Raw genomic sequence first — 22,431 nt, 5'->3', positions numbered from 1 at the left:
AGTCTTGACCCTTGTTAGAATTTTACCTGGCAAAATCTCATTTAAGGAAATGTGTTTCTTGTTTCTCCCCAAAACTAATTGAGTTGATTGGTTACCATTGATAGTTAATTGCTAAATAACAAATCTCAGTAAGTTGTCTTAAATTTCATGGGGATTTTCAGTAGATACTGCCTTTGATGATACTCTCACATTAACATCTGAGGATTACTTTTGATTATGTTCATCAAGTTAATGGTACTCTTCTGGGGGAAGATTTGTGAAAGGATGCTTTAGAATGTTGTGATTATGCACACACACACACATATATATACACACACACATATATGTATATATATTTATATATATATATTCCTCCTTAAAAATAAAAAAAATAGAATGGGTATTTTAAATAAAAACTTTACAAATAATAGTCCAGCAGCATCCGTTTGACAAACTGTATTTTAAAAACTTCATCTCTCAAGTGGCTATTATGGGTCAGGCACTGTGTTAGGCAATAAAGATTTAGAAGTGTAAACTTTGGCCCTCACTTTGAGAAGCTATAGCTTTACAAGAAATGTTGCATCAAGTATATATATTGCAAATGTATGGATAATGGATATGCATTACACACACACACATATATATATACATATATGTGTATATATAATATATATATTCCTCCTTAAAAATAAAAAAAAGAACGGGTATTTTGAATAAAAACTTCACAAATAATAGTCCAGTAGCATCTGTTTGACAGACTGTATTTTAAAAACTTCATTTCTCAAGTGGCTGTTATGGGTCAGGCACTGTGTTAGGCAATAAAGATTTAGAAGTGTACACCTTGGCCCTCACTTTGAGAAGCTATAGCTTTACAAGAAATGTTGCATCAAGTATGTATATTGCAAATGCATGTCTATGCATGGTGCATGTATATTAGCTTAAAATGTACAATTATTGCTTATCATAGATCAATACAAGTTTGAAAGCCCCAACTTTCATGGTAGCAGCAAGAATTTATTACTTTAATAATTGGTACTAATTCCACAATGCCAAACTAGGGAAGTCAACTATTTAATATAAAACACCATTGAGAGCACTTTAAGATTCTCTATCGTTTAGTCCCTTGGTAAAAGATCACTATGCCTGAAAACCATTGTGTTTTCAAAAGAAATACATGTTGCCTGTGTAATTTCATATACATACCTGAAAAGACATTTATAATGAAAAAAAACCTGATTCAATCCTCTAGCAGATACTAGCAATTTTTAAAAATGAAAAAAGTATTATCCTAAAGAAACCCCACGATCCACTACTTTATAGGTTTATTTTCTATATCTAAGAAATAAATCTATTAATATTAATTGAAGAATACCAGCTTAAGCCTACCCCATACATTTATATATACAGAATTTGGGGAAGGGTGAGGCTTTTGTGATCAGATGTTTACCTCTGCATTAATAATACTAACCACCCACTGAATTTCACATTTCTCACCTCTTTTTGCATTATATTGTAAATTCTGTAAGGATAGGGCCTGAGCCAATAATTTTTACCAAGATATCTCCAATGCATAGGGCAGTTCTTGGCATATGGTAGGCACTCAACATAGTTATTGAATTGAATCACATCTTCATTGCCTCACAATGACATCAAGTCTTTTTGAAGAAAAAAAAAGAGATTGAAAGAATGAAAGGGGAGATACAGAATCAATGGAGGTTTAGAAGAGAATAGCTAAATTTAAGTGCCATGTAAAATTGTCCTTCTTTTTTGTTCAACGGGGTTCACAATCTAGCCCTAATAAGGACTCAGTTTCCCCCATGACTTTAAGAGGATGGGAAGGCTGTCATTGAGAAAGTCATAGTCTTGTACACTATAAGAGGCTATGTTCAGAGTGTCAGTACTAAGCTAGTCTGTTTTCCAAATGGTTTGCTTTAGTCACTTTAGTTTAAGTTGTCCAAATTAAGTTGTAATTGTCCTTACAGTCATTGTGTTTACAGAAATAGATCTGTGGTTTTGCAATTTTCAGCCTTGAACCCAGTATAGAATTGTACCCTTGGGCTCTCAGTGACTCAGAAGCCCTGTCCCTTTTTAACTTCTGCAATAACAGATGAGAAATATTGGCTCAGAAGGTCCACCCTTTGTGAAAATAGCTTGAGGGTGCTGTGGCCTGCAAATCACTGACTGAATTGGCACCCTTGCCACAGGACTCACCAGAAGGGCATGTCTATTAACCCACATTAACTCCCAGAAAGTGTTGTATAAAGGCATTTGCTTTATAGTTTTAAAGCCTATTGAAAAGTTGTTCAGGTTGAACAGATTACCCAATATAAAATATATGGATCTGCAATATTCCAGTGTAATAACTTTTAAAGACTACTTTTTCCATGGCATAGAAATCTATCTGAAAACCCTAAATTTCTTCTTTATTTCAGAAATTTATGTTAAGTAGGGTACAAGTAAAGAAGCTTTCTTTTGTACCACTTATGCTGATTTTTGGAGAGGTTTTCTGGATAATTTCCAGTCATTTCTCTGGATCCATTCTTCAGAGTTCTTCACCACATGGTGTGCCCCATAAGGCTGACCTCTGGCCCACCCTATCTGCATTTCCCTGTCCACTAGTTTCCATTTGCTTTGACCAATTAGATATACTTTAGGTAGGAGAAGAGAGAATTCTGATTATTTATTCCTACTCTCCCTCCTTGACTGGCCGCTGTTGGGCAGTGGTTGTATTAAAGTCACGGCTCCTGTTCTATAGCTCTTTCTAGGTCCTGTAACTGTCCCTTCCTTTTGTGCTTTAATGACTAGGGTAGTGTGGTAGGCAAAATAATAGGTCCCCAAAAATGTCCTTGTTCGAATCCCTGCAAACTGTACATATGATATCTTACGTGGTAAAAGGGAGTTTGCAGGCATGGTTAAGGATCTGAAGACAAGATCATCTTGGATTATTTGGGTGGGTCCAATGTAATCTCAAGGGTCTTTGTAAGTAGGAGGCTTGAGGTCAGAGCCAGAGGAAAGATGAAGGAAAGGGACTGAGTGATGCAGTTGCTTGCTTTAAAGGTGAAGATGAGCCACAAGCCAAGGAATTCAAGAGGCCTCTAGAACATGGAAAAGTCAAGAAATTAATTCTCCCCTAGATCCTTCAGAAGGAATGCAGCCTTGCTCACATCTTGACTTCAGCCACTGAAATTTCTCACCTTCTGAAATTAATTATGATAATGAATTTGTGTTGTTCTAAGTCACTGAGTTCATTGAAATTTGTACAACGGATACAGGTAACTAGTTCAGTTGATAACTGCTAGACCTGTTGTACTAAACCATCCTATAATTGGTAGACTTTAACCTTGCCTAATCTTTGTAAGTAACCCTTCATTAATTTTTCTTCAATTACTCCTTGGAGTATACCATTTGTTTTCTGCCAGGACTCTAATTGTTAAATGCTTATACATTTTAATTCAGCAAAGCTCATGTTTTAGGGATATATTCTATGAAAATAGAGGAATATATATATATATATGCCTGTGACAAAAATATTTTGGTAATATTATAGCAACAAAAACAGTTTGGTAATATTACTTACAGCAACAAAAATAAGAAATAATGCAAATTTTCAGAAATAAAGGATTGACTAAATAAATTATGACACAGTCCTGTGATATAATAATAGAAAGCCAGACAATGTTATGTTAAATATACTCACACACACATATATAATAGTGTGGAAAAATCAGACTTCAAAACAGATGTATGTCCATATCTATACTTCCATTCATCTGTCTAATCCGTGTGTTTAAATATATGTGGGGAAAAAACCCTCAGCTGTAAATACATATGGAGGAAAACACAAATAGAAAGATAAATACTATTTTAGCGATTAACTCTTGCTAATGGATTAAGAACAATATTGTTATGTACATGTACATAGTTTTCAAATAGTCTATAGGATTTTTATTAGTAATTATAGAAAGGGGGATTTTGAGCAGTGATGGGACCTCCTTACATGTAGAGGAATGCTTTTAATACAGGAAAACCATTTTCTGACTTCACTCACAGTTAGAATATGACTTATTCTATCTACAACTACTTGTGCGCAGCTCCATTAGAGTTATTTGTATTCTTTTCTGACTCCTCTATCATATTATGGACATTTCAGGGCAAAGCATACCGGAAATTTACCTCTTCCTGCACTCACAGGGCCCTATATTAGGCCCATGGCATGAATTTACTGAAAACTTTATATTAAGCTGAATGTATAGATGCTTAATTAAAACCTATTTGATGAGGAACTTAATTCCACACCCATAAAACACACAAGTCTCAGAAAAAAAAAACTGTGAGGCAAATTTATAGAGCATGGAGATAGAAGATAAACAACCTGATTTAAGATGCCAACTGATAGTGAATTATTTATAATATATTCTTGTCACAGCATTGTACCTTTAATGTTTGTTTACAAAGAGGATTGGATGAATGTAAGTGTTTAGCTAAGATAAACATTAGGATTCGGCCATTCAAAAGTCACATCAAGAACTGGAAGAGATAAAAGAAAATAGCATATTGAACTTTAGTGAAACTGGGAAGATCTTACAGACCAGGTAGAGTCTTTAATTAGAGACTGTTGAATCTGTTGAGCAGAGGACGACATTCTAGGAAAATTGTGCTTTTTAAGAGAAGTCTCAGGGTGGAAATAAGATAAATGAGCCAAGATACCTGTATGGAGATAAGACAGAGTTTAATAGAGTCAGAATGTTAGATGGTAATCAATCACATCAGGCCATAGCAAATAGCAGAGAAGTGATTGAATAAAAGTCTGCTGGAGAAAAAGGGGCCAAATTCCCTTGTTTACATAAGAAACTGAATATCATCAAGATAGGAATATTTGGAAATCCCCAGATGTTAAATGAAATTTCTATCCCTGGTCCAGTGACTTTTTTTTTTATGAGAAAAGAGAGTCCTCACAAATGATGATCAATATTTTTAAGCAAAGTAGATATGGTTCTTGTACCCTGTATTTTCTGAAACTTTATATCCTTACTGAGGAAAATTACTAGCACCCAGTAATTCTTTGGTATCAACTAAGTTTCTCCTTATAATAAAGTCTGAGATACACGCCAGTATTATCTCCATTTTTCAGGTGAGAAAACTAAGGCAGACAAAAGTTGACAGGGCTGATATTTGAACCTAGTTAATCTGGAGCAAGAGCCTCTGCTTTTCCAATTAGTTACACAAACCATAATTAGAGGGAACTATTTCTTTATTATCCAAAATGTGGCAAAAGAAAGTTACAACTGGATTTTGCAATTGGCTTATAATCTGTAACCTTAGAAAGAATCATAATAGTTAGGTCATTCCCCACCACTTTGCTTAAATAGTAGAAAGAATGAGCCTGCAGATCCTAGCCATGGAAACTTTTTGGTTGTCTACTGCCACATACCCCAGAGGACAAAGGCTAACTCTAGGTCTGGAGTTGTTTAGATGTTTCTTTGAAACAGCGTTCTGAAAGCAGTATGAGTAATATTAAATATCAATTGGTCATTTTACATGAGAAGGAATAAAATAAATACAAAACCCATTGACTTCCCTCTGTTACTAGGTATTCTCAAATTCCTGTCTCATTGCAATAAAATGAATTAAAGTGAAGCTTAGATCAAAGAAGGAAAGCATCCTGCAGTTTGGCAGATCCTAAAATATTAACAGAAAGATAAAGTATTCCAGAATTTTACTTCTAAATTCTGAAATACTGTGAGACACAGTGGAAAGAGCAATGCTTAGATGACCCCCTGATCTGTCATTAACTAGCTGTGTGACCTTTGGCAGTTCACTGAGCACTGGAAAACATAGCCGAGCTCTTGGTCTACGTCATTCCCCCATATTCTACACCTTTGACAAAGATTCATAGTGACAAAGCATAGAGATAGCAATTTTTGACATAATCCCTGAAGACCACATCATTTGGTTAACTTAATTTGACCTTCATTGCTGACAAAAATTTTTGCTACTAGTCAGAATAATATTGAGACTTAATGCAAGGAATGAAGGCCATATAAAGATATGAACTCAGCTAAAGTTCAGGGCATTGAGTTAGACAGCAGACAACATCTAAGTGAAAACTATATTTTTATAGGTTTGGAAGGTGAGAAATAGATGATTAAATTAGATGCAGGAAGATATGAGGGGCCAAGAGAATGGGGCCGAGGATGGTTAGGGCAGCTGTGTTGTGAAGATAATATTATATTCCTGGGAGAATTTCAAAAGAGTTCAAGAAAACATGACATTGTCTCTGGAGTAGGGCTAATCAACTTCGTATGTTTGTAAATTTTGAGGATACAAATAGCAGTTCTTTGGCCTTAAAAATAACTAATGTAATCTGTAAGTTTTTTTCCAATGAGACAGAAATTTCCCACATATAGTTTAAAAGACTTGCAATGCAAATATTTCCTAAAAATAAAAATAGAGCGATGTAGAGTCACTTAAAGGCTTATATGCCTAATGCTGGATTCTATTAGGGAAGCTAGTTTGATAGGATGAAGGGAGCATGACAGCAGTGCATGGAAGGCGTCGGAAGTGAGGGAGAGAGCTTTTGACCATTTGTTGAGTGTCACTACATAGGTTAGCATTGGTATATCTAATTTATAGCTGCTAAAATGGAGACTTCTAGCTGGGCATGGTGGCATGCATCTGTAGTTCCAGCTATTCAGGAGGCTGAGGCAGGAGGAATGCTTTAGCTCAGAAGTTTGAGGCTTCAGTGAGCTATGACTGTGCCACTATACTTCAGACTGAGTGACAGAGGGAGACCCCATCTCTAAACAAATAAACAAATACATAAATTATTTTTAATGGAGGATTCTAAAGTCTGAATTGACAATTGTCTAACAACTGGTAAATAGTAAAGCTGGGATCCCAACTTTGTCTGGCACTGGAATTAATGTTAACCACACCGAAATTCTTGAGGTAGAGAAGACTTGAATTTTTACTTACTTTATTACATGTCTGCCTTTCTTCTTCACTCTACAACCCACATGCCTCTCTTAATTTTTTTGAGGTGAAGAGTACCACCATGCAAAACACAGTCACACAGCTCACAGATAAAGCTCACTGAGAGGGGATTTGGGGAAATGAGACAGGAAAGAGAGGTCACAATCTCTAAGACAAACAGTTCCACCAGACTACTGAGATGCCACCATGGATTAGAATGCAGCATTTTTATTGTAAAAGTCCACATGTTAGGCAATTCCCTTTGTGAAAAGGTTTCCAAATACATAGACAGGGAGCAGCTTATAATAAGTATTAGATTATATATAATATATATTCATATTGCCAATACTATGCACACATTGGAAAGCTAGCTTTTTGTAGTGTCCCCATTACAGAACACATTTCAAGTTGACAATAATGTTTCTCACCATTGAAACTTGCCAACAACTCTCCCAAAGAGTCAACATTTAATATATTGACAATTCAAAACAAGAAAATAATTCATTCTATTTACATTTGCTTGAGGTTATATACTGGAGCACTGATATATTAAAGGTTTGTAAAACTGGCAGCTAAATGTGTTTCAAGATTCATCCAGATGACTTGATGATGACTTTACATGGTTTTATATCGACAAAGCCGCTCTCTCTTCTTTTCTATTCTTTTTAGGTTATCTGTAAAGTTATACTAGCTATGATTTAATTATGACAGAGTAATAATTTCCATAAAAATAATTAACAAAGGGTGCTATTTTAGAAAAATAAGGATTCAGGATGAGTACATGAAGATAGAGCTCAACTCATCATGTTTTAAGTCTGGAGAAATTGCTTTGTTTAACTACAATGTAATCTAATGAGGCCACAGTCATTGGCTCAACCTCTATGTGAGTCATTCATTTTTTTTTCAGTTTTTAACAGCTAATCTTCAATACTTTTTCGCAGAATGCTACATTCTGAACACTAGTCAGGTATGAATTTTGCTTATTCCTGTTATAAGTTCACAAACAAAATTGTGGATGGGCAAGGACTGACTCATCCCCAAACCTGGAAAAATAATACACAAACTCTAATTATGCCCTAGTAGAGTCATTTCTATACACAAACATAGGACATAAATATTATTTTAAAAGGAGTATGGACTTTGCCTAAAATAATTTTTTGAAGATGAACATAAATAGCTAAAGTTCTTTGGATCCTACTGGTTATTTTTACAAAATCAAATATCACTTGACAACACCTATGTGAGAAGATGAATCACTGGTTTCAGGCCAGCACAGAGATTTGCCAGAAGCATGTGAGGGCAATTCACTTCAAACCATATTTATTGAGCACCAACTATGTGCCAGGCACTATGCAAGGTGCTACGGACCCAAAGAGGAAATGACAAGGATTCTGCCCACAAGGCACTCACAATCACTAGAAGCAGATCTTGAGATGGAGAATAAGTTCTGTTATGATCTATCATCCTAAAAGGAAGAAAAAAATAGCGGCAAGCACATACAATTACTTTATACTCTAGTTATGAAATTGGGCATATTTAGAGGTGGCAAATGTTGATTATCCAGTCTATATTTTACTTAAAGTGTTGTAATATGTCATACAAGGAAAAAATAAGCTGTTCGAATCTTCATGCATGAGGGAGAAGGCAATGAAAATTCCTCCCTCCATTTCCAAACCCAAATCCTTATAATTACATTCAGGATTCTTTTGTAGCCCAAGGACACAAAATAAAAGACAATAGGATGATAACTTCAATCCATTTATTTTGGATCTAAAGAGATGCATGCACTAAACTTGAAGCATTCTAAGTTATTGAAATATTTACATCATTGTACATGAATGTGGAGGAAATTTTCTTCCTATCTTGAGATAAAGGTGTAATAGATTTCTGGACTAGGCTTTCATATTTAAAGTGAGTTATGATTTTTCTTAAATGAGGGAGGTATTCTATTGGGATCAAATTTATCACAACTTGACCCGGAGTGAACATAGGGTACAGTTTTGGACCTTTTCTATCTAATTGCATTATGAATCTAGTAAGGATACCACTACTGTAAATAGTCAGGGCTTTCACTGTTTCATTTGCTGTAGCTGAAAAATATCTTATTTGGTTTGAATGTTCTTGCTCTAATTTTACTTTGCCTTGCAGGTTTGAAACACAGCAAACATCGAAGTTCAAAGTACACTAACCAAAGGAGGGCTGGGCACAAACAATATGACATTATAAAATTTACCAGGTTTGGACATAGAAACAGATTCAGATCATTATCAACCACATAGAGGATTATTTAAGTGGACTTAGAACAGACATCTCTCCATGAGACTCAGTGAATAAGACCCATATCAGTAAAACCCATACCTCCTCACAGGTAGAGGTAGGAGACCCAATAGACCAGATTAAACAGGCAGAAGGCAGTGGGGAAGAAGATCCGAGCATAGGAGTCCATTTTGGCAATGCGGATATGTATCCTCCCATGTCTCCAAGCTCCTGTTCGACAATCTTCAAAACAGCAGAAAAAACTGGCACAGTCCTTGCCGTCCAGACACTCATAGCCGTACTCTTCATCTCTCTCTTGAAGGTGTGTAGCATTATTCATTTGAATGGTTGCTGATCTTGGGCGGATATCAATGGTAGGGGCCTGGGACGAGGGTAGGGAAGGAGAGGGATCAGTTAGTTGTTCTCGAGAGATCCTAGGCTGTTTTTCCACAATGTCACCAATGTGATGATGAATCTGAAAATGGGTACTCAGGAAATTGCTATGACATCATGATCTACAATGGTAAAATTGAACTTAGAAAGATAGCACATTTGCAGATTTCAAATTTTGAGCTTAAGCAGTGCAGCTGAAAATAACATCATCAAGCTAATAGCTATAGCAAGGAGATTGAACACCAAAAGAACTCAAAGTTAAATATTTAAATCAAATTACATGGAATCTTATTCTAGTAAGTATTAGATGTGACGTTGGTTACATGAAGGCATTTGATGGTGCTGCATGTGAGTGGAACAGAGAAATAAAAATGCATCAATTCTGAAATCAAATATTGTGTCATGCTTAGTTATAGGCAAATAGAAAACCCATTACACTGAGCAAATGTATTAAATGTTAATAGAAAATGTTAAAATATATATAAATACAGAATTTTCCTGATTGTATACCACAATGGTATGGCTTATGTTTTAAAGGACTATGATTCTTTTTCTAATATTCACCATCTATAAGCTTAAGAATGTCAACAATGTTTACCTACATGTGAATGGAAATTGAGAAAAGAAGGTTACTACTTGTCAAATTTCCTGCTAGACCAGTTGGTAAATTTCTATACAACTAAATGATATATTTAATGTTAATTTGGATGATTTCATTTTAGGATAATCTAAACAGAAATTCTAACGTCTCAGAATCAGCTATTATATTTGAATAGAAATCTCATTGCAACACATTATAGTAGAGCCAACAGGCTCAGGGATCACTCTGGAAATAAGGAATGGATATTTTAACTCAAAGCCTTTCAAAAAGAATATTGTTCTTACAGAACTTACAGGTAGTGTTCAGAAAAACAGAAATCATTAAGTTTACAAACAATAATGAACCAATACATTTTGAATTAAGATTTACAGAGTTAAATTTTAGTTTTAAAAGAGTACAGACTTGGTAGGCATAATCAGTAAGACTCAATCCAATTTTCATCTGAAAAGAGGAAGCTCATTTTGGCTTTGATGGATAAAGCAGCCTTCTTTACCTATGACATCTCACAGGTATTATAGCTTTTGAGCTTGGTGTAAGATTAAAACCTATGTGAATTAGTGTATAGTTGCTGAATCAACTCTAGAAGTCTGTAGAACTTTCTCCAACACATTATCTCTAGTAGAATGCTTAAATGTCTACTCATAAAACAAAATAAAACACCATGTAAGCATTAATAGTTAAATTCAGCAGTTGCATGCAGTGAATTTCCATTCCAAAAACATTATACCTTGAAGGAAAACATCCGAAGAAGCTTTGGGTTTGTAGACAGAAAAGAGAATTGCATTTGTTTTTAATAAAAAGGAGAAAAAAGAAAAGAAAAAAAAAGAGAGACAAGATAAATTAAAAATATATTTTGAAAACACAGTAAGTGAAATGAACTGAAATTATAAACACAGAAGGAGAGTTCTGAGCTTGGGATAAAGTATTTGCTTAAAGTTAAGTGTAATTTTGTAATTACTAGTGAAATTTTTAATAAATTAATCTACAATTATTTGACTGAAGAAGCCAGAGTTGTTCAATTGCGAGGAAGTTTTCTATTGCCTGGTTCCCCTATTTAAAAATACCATGATTCTATTTTCTAATTATCATCAAGAATAACTTAATAGGTGAGTCTTGACACAATTATCCAAAAGGCATATTAAACAGGAAAATAAACTTTCAGCTTCTCATTCCTAGTTTATTTTCTTGCTAGTTCTGATAAATCATCTAATTGCCTAAAAAGAAGTGCATGAAATTCTCAGGTAATTTCATTTTCTCAAATTTTTATCCTGTTCTCTGCCTCTTCTTCTTCTGCCATTTCCATGACCCTGAATAAGGGAATCTGCCTCTATGTTTGCAACAAAATCTACTCTGCAATGGCGTAGCTGACAGAGAGGGCCAAGGGGCTTTTTCCAAAGGACTCATCAGAACTTGTTTGAAAGCCAGTCCTCATGTCCTTGTTATAGCTGGCAGATAATATGCCAACTCTCAATAGAACCACCTTCTTGAGGGAGAGTGAAATGGAAAGTGAACAAGAGGGAGCAAAGAAAAACAACACAACAAGGAAAATAAAACAAGGATAGAGAAAACGGAAAGTCAGAGAGAGGCAAAACAGACAGGGAAGGGAAGGACTGCATAAAGCATTGTAAATATTTGAGCAATTAAAGAAAGCATTTTTTAAAATCAAGAATAATGATGTTTCTTTCTTTCCATGTTCCAAAGTCTTACATTCAAATAAACACATTACTCTTGTAGTATTTCACTTGGGTTTCTGCAGCTGCATCAGAATACAACCTACAATCAGCTAAATTCCTTCCTTACAATTCAACCTCCAAAGTCTCTGGGTTGGATAGGTAGAGCATATTATGGCTCTCAAAGCAGAAGGCCATGATCCAGGATTGTCAGGTGATTCTCTTTGCCCATATCTTGGAAGGGAATGGACCTTAACTTTCATGGGGATTTCTATGAGCCAGCCACTTTGTTCAGGTGTGTAAATAGGTAACTATGTGCTCTCCTCAACACTCACAATAAAAAACAGTTGCTTTAGGCATTTGTGTTTATACCTCATCCTCACTATTTAAAGTTTGTTTGCAAGTAGAAGTCATCCTCCCTGTTTTCAAATTGTGGCACTGAAGTCAATCCAGGCTGGAAACTGTATAAATCATCAAAATCAACTATCATCACCAACTACTAATGTTAAGTACATTCATGTGTAGAGTACTATGTAATATTTTGGGATTTTTTGTTTTGCCCTTCATTGCCACATTTATTTCTCATAGGAGCCCCATAAGACAAGTGTTTTTAAATAATACACTATATATATATATATATATATATATACACACACACATATATATATGTATATATATAACACAAGGAGGCTAACTAACTTGCCCATATAATAGTAAATCATTTGTTTTAAAAACAAAAAGATACATTTCGAGAATGAAATCAATAGAAATTATCTGGTGACAATACCCACACTCCACCTCCATACACACACTAAATCATTTGCAAAAATGTAGTCAGCCTTGAAACTTCAAGGACCTTATAGCTTCCTAGTGGAATGCCTTAGATGGAAGTTTTAATTTAAAACATCAGTGATTTAATAATATTATCATGACCAGGCGCAGTGGCTCACGCATCTAATCCCAGCACTTTGGGAGGCCGAGACAGGTGGATCACCTGAGGTCAGGAGTTCGAGACCAGCCTGACCAATATGGTGAAACCCCGTCTGTACTAAAAATACAAAAATTAACCAGGCATGGTGGTGTGTGCCTATAGTCCCAGCTACTCAGGGGACTGAGGCAGGAGAATTGCTTGAACCCAGGAGGCGGAGGTTGCAGTAAGCCGAGATCCCGCCACTGCACTCCAGCCTGAGCAACAGAGTGACACTCCATCTCAAAAAATCAGTGAAACCTGGAATAATAGCAACAAGAAGAAGGTCGCATTTCTCAAAAATGGCTTTAGTCTCCACAAAATAAAGAGAGCAAGTAATTATATTTGCATAAGAACTCTGACACAGAAAATAGAAACAGACTTGAGTCTCTCTCAAGTAACTAATGACCGTAAATGAATCGTTATGGCCTGGCTAAACTCATACATGCTGTTTTCATCTTGGAGCCCAAACTGCTGAGCCTTAGCCTGCAGATAGGCTAATGGAAACAAACTAAACCAAAATCATAAAAATTTCAATGGTGCCAATGGAAAATGATACATACAGGGTTTTTCTTCTTTTTATCTTTGTCCTTGCTTGGTTTCCGGTTGCTGACAAAATAATGCAAGGTGCCATACTCCACCAGAGCAGAGAAGACAAAGATGAAACAAACAGATACAAAGAGATCCATCGCTGTGACATAGGAGACCTTGGGGAGCGATTTCCGGGCAATGGTGCTGAGGGTGGTCATTGTCAGGACAGTGGTGATACCTGAAGAGAGGTGTAATAATACAGGTCATGTGATTGCATAAGCAAGTTGGGTAACTGAGTCACTCGTGAGACTACATTGTTTCATGACTTCTGATGGGCAGTTTCAGCAATGGGAAAGGAGGTATAAGTGGATTCAATTCACTCTATTTACAAATATTTATTGCCTGTCTACTACGTATCAGTTGAAATGACAAACACTGATGAATAGATTTGGTCTGGCCTTTGTGTACCTTATATTTTAGTGAGAGAGATATACTGTGAATCATGTCAGCAGAGAAAAGTATAATGTTACATTATGGTATGTGCCATGGAGAATACAGGGATGGTGAGAAGCTAGTTAGATGGAATGCTCAGAGAAGACCTTTTTGAGGAGTTGATGTTTAAAGTAAAGCTTAAAATGTAAGAAGAAACTAACCTTTTGATCATTATTAAATTAAGGGAGGGTTCTGAGAAAGAGAAATCTTGTCTGTTATTTAAATTTTTAGAAGACCTGGCACCTGGGAAGGGACAAGGGGATTAAAATTATTTTGATATAAAGGAAGTTATAAAATGTGGCACATGCAGTTTACATTTTATTCCAATTGCAGGGAGAAATTATTCAAAGATGCTAAATAGAGGAGGTGGGTTATGTGTAAGTGACATGCTCTGATTGATGGATTCTTTTTAGATTATTATAGGATTAAAATAAGTATCTCAGAAGTAACATAATAGGTAATATTTACTGAAAACTTCCTTCTGCCAAGGGCAATGATAAGCGCTTCATATACATTGTTTCTTTGAATCTTCACAGCAGGTATTTTCATTCTGAATTTATAGATCAGAAGAACAAGGCTAAAGGACCAGTACCACATCCAATAGTTGGTAAGTAGCAGACAGAATTGAACACAGAAATTACATGAGTGATTTCAAAGCTCATACTTTACTAATTATACAAAAGCACCTATCCAAACCTGCCTCTCCAGTGGTTGTTTAGTGACAGGGAACAATGTCAAGACAACCTATATATATCAACCAGAGAAGGATGAGGAGCTCTCTTATGTAAAAGTTGTGTAATTTATACTAAAGGCAAAATGGATTCAGTATTCAAATAGGTTCTAGCTCTTGCTATAGGAACTTAAGTTATTTTAACACTCTAGGCCTCAGTTTTCTCATCTGTGGGACTAACTCTTTGAAGGTCCACCTATCTTACCATTCTACGATTCTAGTTTGGCATTTCTAATCCTGAGTGGAGGCATCTTTCTGTACTCTAAAAGCAATAATCCCAACTTTTACCAGGTTTTGTTATTTATATTTCTTACGGGGGACAGAAAAGAAAAATAAAGTTTGCATCATTTAATGATGTGCAATTCTGACTATTACTGCTAACCAAGAGACTTCTAGGGGACAGCCAGATTCTCCTCTGTCAAAAGGAAGGGCTAGGGAAACTTCGAAACAGGTCGGGCCAGGCATGGTGGCTCACACCTGAAATCCCAGTACTTTGGGAGGCCGAGGTGGGTGGATCAGGAGGTCAGGAATTTGAGACCAGCCTGACCAACATGGTGAAACCTTGTCTCTACTAAAAATACAAAAAATTAGCTGGGCTTGGTGGTGGGTGCCTGTAATCCCAGCTACTCGAGGGGCTGAGGCAGGAGAATCACTTGAACCCGGGAGGCGGGGGTTGCAATGAGCTGAAATCGTGGCATTGCACTCCAGCCTGGGTGACAAGAGTAAAAATTCTATCAAAAAGAAAGACAGACAGACAGAAAGAGAGAGAGAGGAAGGAAGGAGGGAAGGAAAGGAAGGAAGGAAGGAAGGAAAAAGAAAGAAAGAAAGGAGAAAGAAAAAGAAAAAAGAAAGAATGAAAGAAATAAAGAGAAAGAAAGAAGAAAGAAAGAGAAAGAAAGAAGGAAGAAAGAAAGAGAAAGAGAGGTAGAGAGACTTGGAGGGCAAGAGAAGAGGAAGATACTGAGAAAAGCACCAGTGTCATACAGGAAAAGATGTAAAGCTCTTATTCTTTCATAAGTAGGTAACTGGTAGAACATGCTTAGAAGAAAATTGAGAAAAGCAAAAACACTCTTGAATAAAGGATAAGTAAGAGGAAATAAAATTACTGTTATCTTCCTAATCAGTTCAAGTCTTTGTCTGAGCCATTTTTGAAGAGTTCAGCTACATTTCCAAGAACCATGTGGTTCTCTTGGGTCATTTAGTTGTAGCTTAGTATGAAAGTTTCCTAAATACATACTTGTTATGAAATTTCAGACAGTGGAAAGACTGGTGTTGGTTTAAATAGCTATAGAGGAAGGGTAGCCTTTAATACAGGAAAGAGATGATCAAGGGAACTATGTTTATAAATACCATCGGCCCTTTCCTATACTATTCCTGATTATGTAATAACCAATCTCCCTTTCTAGTCTATATACTCTATGAAAACAGAATCTGTCTAAAAGACTACTATAACCCCACAGTGGAGCATCATGCTGGGACTCAATAAATGTTTGTTCAATGAATGTGTGAAACAATGAGTCAATGCATAGTATATACACGAAAGATCAAAGATGCTCAATCTACATTTGAGAATAGGAATCCATAATTATGACTTTTGGGAGATATTTTTAATTGCAAATAAAGTAGTTAAGATTTATTGATCTTTTTCTTTGACCCGATACTGTGCCAAGCACTTTCTATTATCTCACAAGATCCTCATAATGCTTCTATAATGTAAGTATTATTATTACTATTATTATTATTTTTACAGGTGACAAACACTGAGCATTGGAGGAATAAAAACTTGTTCAAGATAGTAAGTGGTAGAGATGAGATACAAACCTAGGCAGCCCGACTTCAAATGCTGTGCTCTGAACCACAGTATTTTAGCTCCATAAATACATGAAAAATACATGGCATGAAGTGCCAGACAGATGGGACCTATTGTAGATTCCTGACTGGGGAGGTGATATGGGTCTGGCATCTTCCATATTATCATGGTAGAACCTCAGGAAGGTTTGAGATCCTCATCTACAAACTGGGAGTGGTGGTGGTAATGATGGGGAACCTTATAAGTCTCCAGTGAAGATTAAATTGAAAAATGTGCATAGGGTACCAATACCTAGTAAAATCCTAATAAATATTAGGTATTGATAGTTTTTATTTTAGAAAAGAAAGTTCTATTTCTTAACTAAAAAACATTTTATTAGGTTGTCTATGCATTAATTCACGTAAGTTTCTCATTGTACCTAATCACAACTGATATTTTTGCAGAGGACTGCAAAACTAAATTGGCACTGTGGCCTTCATTTTACAATCAGGCCTGAGGCTGTACTTGACCCTCGACAAGTGAAAATGTCAGTATTTATGGTAGGTACTGTAGATGAGTTAATTTTTTAAAAATGTGGCATGCGATAATTTGGGAGAAACAAATTTTGACATGCAAGTTAAATACTGTTCCAGCAAATTGGGAAAATGTTATTTAGGCTACATAGGCATTCACCAAAGCCATGTAGAAGTAGATTCTTGAAGAATTGCCTCATGATATTTTCAGGGCTCTGCCTGGAGCCACAGGAAAGAGACTGCAATGACATCCATAGTGAGAGGCAGAGTAGGGATGGTTTATATTGTCTCCTCAACCAACAATAAGACAGCTTCCATTTTGATAAGTAAATAAGTTAGACTTATCTTACCTGGGTAGATGAAATATATCCATAGCTTTTACCAGTTCCTCCAGTCTTGGCATGAAGTAAGCTCTTCAGGGATGTTACCTCACCTCAAAGCAGTTAGGTGAAAAGTACCAAATGGTATTTTCATTTCATTCATTGTCACTACACCAGAAATAAGCCTCACCAACTACCAACTAGGCACCAAACTACATTCACTTTTATATGCTCCAAGATGGTGGCTGCCCATACTCTAGGACTCTGTGCTCAGAAAACAGCCAGTATCTCTGAGTCAACGTGGATAAATTTATCTTGCTCATCAAACAACATGGCCTAACTGTTCTGTGGAAAGAAGCTTAAGGTCTGCGTGTGCTTAAGGTCCTCTCATTTAACTCTGGATTGTAAACATTGGGAAAAGTAATGGGACTCAATGAAGTCTAGAGCAGGGTTCTAAAAGGTGACTGCACATTTGAATCACCTGTGGATTTTTTGTTTGTTTGTTTTTCAATCCTAACACCTAAGTCACGTTCTAGACACATTAGATAAGCCTTTCTTGGGGTTGAACTAAGGAATCTGCACTTCAAAACGTCCTCTAGTGACTTAAATGTTCAATTAAATTTAAGGAGCACTGATCTAGAAAAGTGAGACAGCAAAGTTAAAATAGAGAAACTGGCTCAGCTCCGCTTCTCACCTGTACCTACAATTGGTCTTCACCAAGGCCTCCTATCCAGAGCAAACCTATGTCTCATCAGCTGAGGTGCAGATCTACTACCTCCTTATGCTGTGACTTTGTATATGTCATCTAACCTTGCAGCACCTCTACTTCCTTAGCTCAGCTCTAAAAATTGTGATAATAATGATCATTACAGCAACTTCTACATGCAGGTGTTGTGAAGAATAGAAAAGACATAGAGACCATATTGAGCATTCCTGACTTACAAATTACAAACAAGTAGAAGCACCTATCTGCTATTTGCTCAAGGGCCTCTTGCTCATTCCAAAACTCACTCACTTTGATCCCTTCTTCCTTTGCCACTTTGATTCCTTTGCCAGTGAATACTTATTTACTGAGTGGGTTAAATGAGTTACCCAAGAAGTCATGAGAGAGATTTTGGCCAGCAAGAATTCAGGCTTCAAGAGGAGAGACTGATTGGAAATCTCTTCCTTAAAATGTTTTTGGGAAGAGGGTGGATTAGAATACATCAGTGTATTTGCTCCAGCCATACGTAAGTGTATACATCAGTTGAACAATTATTTGAGGTACCAGCCATGTTCCAGGCACTGTACTAGAGATGTACAAGACTGACATTCTGATGACAGACATAGAAGCTTGTAATGCAGTATGTATCTGTTCATAGTGACAAGTAATAGTCCTAAAGTAATAGGCTCAACATAGTTGGGGTTTGTTTCAGCGTGTAGCATTAGACAAGATATTTTAATTTTTGAGAAGGACTTGTAACACAAAGTACCACATATAACAGGAAAAATCAAAATAACTTTCTTTTGAAACAGATGGGAAACTAAATTAGGTTTGGAAGAGGACAGATATGCAAATGATGTCTTTTCCCCCAGTAATCACTTCTGCCCTCAGCTTAATAACTTAGTACAGACCATTTTGTCAGAAAATGACTATAGTAGCCAACGTCTCTGAGGCTTTACTATTTATGTGCAATTTGCATCGAATACTTTATTTAACCCTGGTAGAACCCAATAAGTTAGGTACAGGAAATTATACATGTTTTATATATGAGGAAACTGTGAATTAGAGATTAAACAACATTCTAATGTTATCCTAAATGTGTGATGTCAAACCCATATTTGTGGGACTCCAAAACCCAATTTCCTAGCTATTACACCCTACTGACTCTTTAGACAGTTAGCAAGGGATGTGGTTCTAGGTTTTACATAGCTGATGAAAGGGTGTTGAATTTTGTTCACGTCTCACTAGCTTTATTTTTAGTTAAGGTTTTAAACAGTTTCATGTGTTGGGCTTTGTTTTAGTCTGTGTGAGTCTTCTTCCCCATGTGAAGAAACAGATGTGAAAATTCAAGACAAAGATCACCATATATATTAGATTGAGCAAATTGCAAATAATCTTAAGAGTCGCTTTTCCCCAAAAAATTTCACAGGTAAATATGTTTTCTCAAAAATAATTTTTTCCATGGCTGTTCTGTAAAGAGCCGATTACTTCAAATGTTATCCCAATAATTACTCATGTGGGGAATAGCCAACAGCCAATGGCGTGCTGGTGAATGTGTAACAATTAACTCTAGAAAAAAGAAGGCCCTGACTTTTGTTTCCACGTTGTTAATATTTCCTCCTTGGGTGATTTCACATTAACAATGTGGCATCACTGAATACCAAGTTGGGAAGAGATAAACACAATCAACTTTCACAAGCTGGTGCAAGCAGCTTCAGCATATTACCCAGAGAACTAAACAAACACATCTGTTAATATTAAAACGGTTTTTAAAAAATAGTTAACTAAAATTTCTTAAGAAAAGTTACTCAAGAAAACCTATCAAGGTAACTAAGGAGAACCCAACTATAGAAGTAAAAAAATCTTTTTTTTTTTTTTTTTTTTTTTTACTATGCTTTAAGTTTTAGGGTATATGTGCACAACGTGCAGGTTTGTTACATATGTATACATGTACCATGTTGGTGTGCTGCACCCATTAACTCGTCATTTAACATTAGGTATATCTCCTAATGCTTTTCCTCCCCACTCCCTCCACCCCACAACAGGCCCCAGTGTGTGATGTTCCCCTTCCTATGTGCATGTGTTCTCATTGTTCAATTCCCACCTATGAGTGAGAACATGCAGTGTTTGGTTTTTTGTCCTTGCGATAGTTTGCTGAGAATGATGGTTTCCAGCTTCATCCATGTCCCTACAAAGGACATGAACTCATCATTTTTTATGGCTGCATAGTATTCCATGGTGTATATGTGCCACATTTTCTTAATCCAGTCTATCATTGATGGGCATTTGGGTTGGTTCCAAGTCTTTGCTATTGTGAATTAAAAATGCCAATTCTCTTGAATATGAAACAAATGGTATTTCTATGCAATTGCAGGCTAAATTTAAAGCAGATCAACATAGAAATGGACATAAAAATTACTTGTATTTGGTACTTATCTTGAGAAACTGCAACATAAACAAAGGTGTCTCACCTAAAGATGTTCTGGCTGGAACAGCATCCTTATTGATCCAGAAAGACACCCAGGATAGGACGACAATGAGTGTGCAGGGGATATAGGTCTGGATGGTAAAGTATCCCATTCTTCTGCTCAGATCAAAGTAGACAGACATGACCACATAATCTCCTGGAACAGAGCAAAGATAACACCATACAACCCTTTATCAATCACTGGAAAGCATTAAAACTAAGCATGTATTTAATGGTCATGCACACACATTTAAATTAAGAGTTTTCTACAAGTGGTATGTTGAAAACTATTTTTGCCCGCTTGGGTTAAAAAACAAAAATGAAACACAACCTGAACTGAATCCCAACTCTTTTAGAAGCAATTTGTCTGCTAGATGGAAGGAAACATTTTTAGCACACTGATCATATTTTCTTCTTTCTGTGCTTTCTGACGTCCTCTCTTCCTACTTCACAAACATTATAAAAATGTTTGGTGAGGAGGGTAGGGAACAGTATTTCTACATTGTGCGTATCTTGTCTGCAATTCATTCTAGGTTTTGTAACAATTTCCTCTCATTTCTTAGGAATAAATCTTTATCTATAAAAAACATACAAGGATATCCTGGTGCTTGACACTAATAAATGAATATTTTACTCAGAATTTATAACTAAATTCCTATGATGAGACACTTTTTCACATGTTCATTGAATCACATGGTTTTCCTTTATGGCAGTTACTTTAAATTTTAAGTGTATATTCATTTGTGTGGTGATTTTTGCAGTATCTTTCCCCCTACTGGACTTTATCTGCATGAGTCTACAAACAGTTCCCATTTAAGCTCACCATTGCAAACTAGTACTTAGCATTCTGCATGACTCCAAACAGGCATTCAGTAACATTTGTCAAGTAATTGTGCAAATGAATTAATGCCTTTATAAATCGTACACATAAAATTCTCTAAAAATCAAGAAGATATATATTATGGAACATTTGAATTAAAAAGCAAAATTTGGCTGGGCGCGGTGGCTTATGCCTGTAATCCCAGCACTTTGGGAGGCCGAGGCGGGCGGATCATGAGGTCAGGAAATCGAGACCATCCTGGCTAACACGGTGAAACCCCGTCTCTACTAAAAAATACAAAAAATTAGCCTGGTGGTGTGGCGGGCGCCTGTAGTCCCAGCTACTCGGGAGGCTGAGGCAGGAGAATGGCGTGAACCCGGGAGGCGGAGCTTGCAGTGAGCCGAGATGGCGCCACTGCACTACAGCCTGGGAAACACAGCGAGACTCCTTCTAAAAAAAGAAAAGAAACAAACAAAAAAAAGAAGCAAAATTTATGTAAATAATCCAGAGAATATATTAAGAAAAACTACTAAAAGAATAAAGGAATAACCATGTAGCGATGCATGAGAACAATTTATTGTGACACAATTTGAAGTCTCTTTTTAAAGTCATGATGCATAAGTTGCTCTTAAAATTTCACGTCATTCATTTTGAATCATCCCAAGTAAAATTTTAAAGCATTTTAGTTTTTAAAATCAGAAAATATATTACAGAAACACATTCCAGTTACTACATCTTTTTAAAATATTCTTAGAGAATATCAGTTTCAAATACTGTATCTGCACTCACAATGTGAGATGAATAAATGAGATAGCTTTTCAAATGTTGCTTCTTTTTTCTTTGCTAAATTATATTTTGCTCTAAAATACATAGATAATTAAATTCAAATCATATCTTTTAGCTTGATTAGTTGGCTTTGTGCCTACGTTTCCCTACTTACTTGGCTGATTTAATCTGATTTGAAAATAAGGTGCCCTAGAAGCCTCATGCAGAGAAGATTGAATTAGCAGGGTGAGTTATTACTACTCAGTCTAGTTTTTCTTTCCCACTCTCAAGCTTCACTCCATACCCCTCAAAGCTGCTGAAATAGAAAGGCCTTTATTGGCTGCTCTTTGAGGGAGTAGACTGTCCCCTAACCTTGCAATATTTCCTAAGTGGGGTTTTGAATGCCTCTTAACACTGCCTTTTGTTAGATTGGCATACAGTTA

General features: G+C 36.1%; 1 protein-coding gene across 3 annotated transcripts in view; it reads right to left on the bottom strand.

Annotated features, from left to right (window-relative positions):
- Nucleotides 1-7,159: 7,159 nt before the first annotated feature.
- The window catches only part of GABRG2 (gamma-aminobutyric acid type A receptor subunit gamma2), a 94,218-nt gene continuing 78,946 nt past the window's right edge, over nt 7,160-22,431 (bottom strand). For 2 of the 3 annotated variants that reach the window (XM_055386523.2, XM_004042949.5), the window contains exons 7-10: nt 20,408-20,560; nt 13,402-13,607; nt 10,929-10,952; nt 7,160-9,589 (exon numbers count right to left, since the gene is read on the bottom strand). In XM_055386523.2, the coding sequence (XP_055242498.1) occupies nt 9,314-9,589; nt 10,929-10,952; nt 13,402-13,607; nt 20,408-20,560 (659 nt within the window). In that variant the 3' untranslated portion in view covers nt 7,160-9,313. The remainder of the gene's footprint in view (nt 9,590-10,928; nt 10,953-13,401; nt 13,608-20,407; nt 20,561-22,431) is intronic. The other variant, XM_004042948.5, reaches the window with a different exon arrangement.

Source organism: Gorilla gorilla, chromosome 4 (genome assembly GCF_029281585.2).
Source record: "Gorilla gorilla gorilla isolate KB3781 chromosome 4, NHGRI_mGorGor1-v2.1_pri, whole genome shotgun sequence".
NCBI classification, from domain to species: Eukaryota; Metazoa; Chordata; class Mammalia; order Primates; family Hominidae; genus Gorilla; species Gorilla gorilla.
Note: the sequence above shows the minus strand (reverse complement) of the source record. Positions and strands in the feature narration are given on the sequence as shown.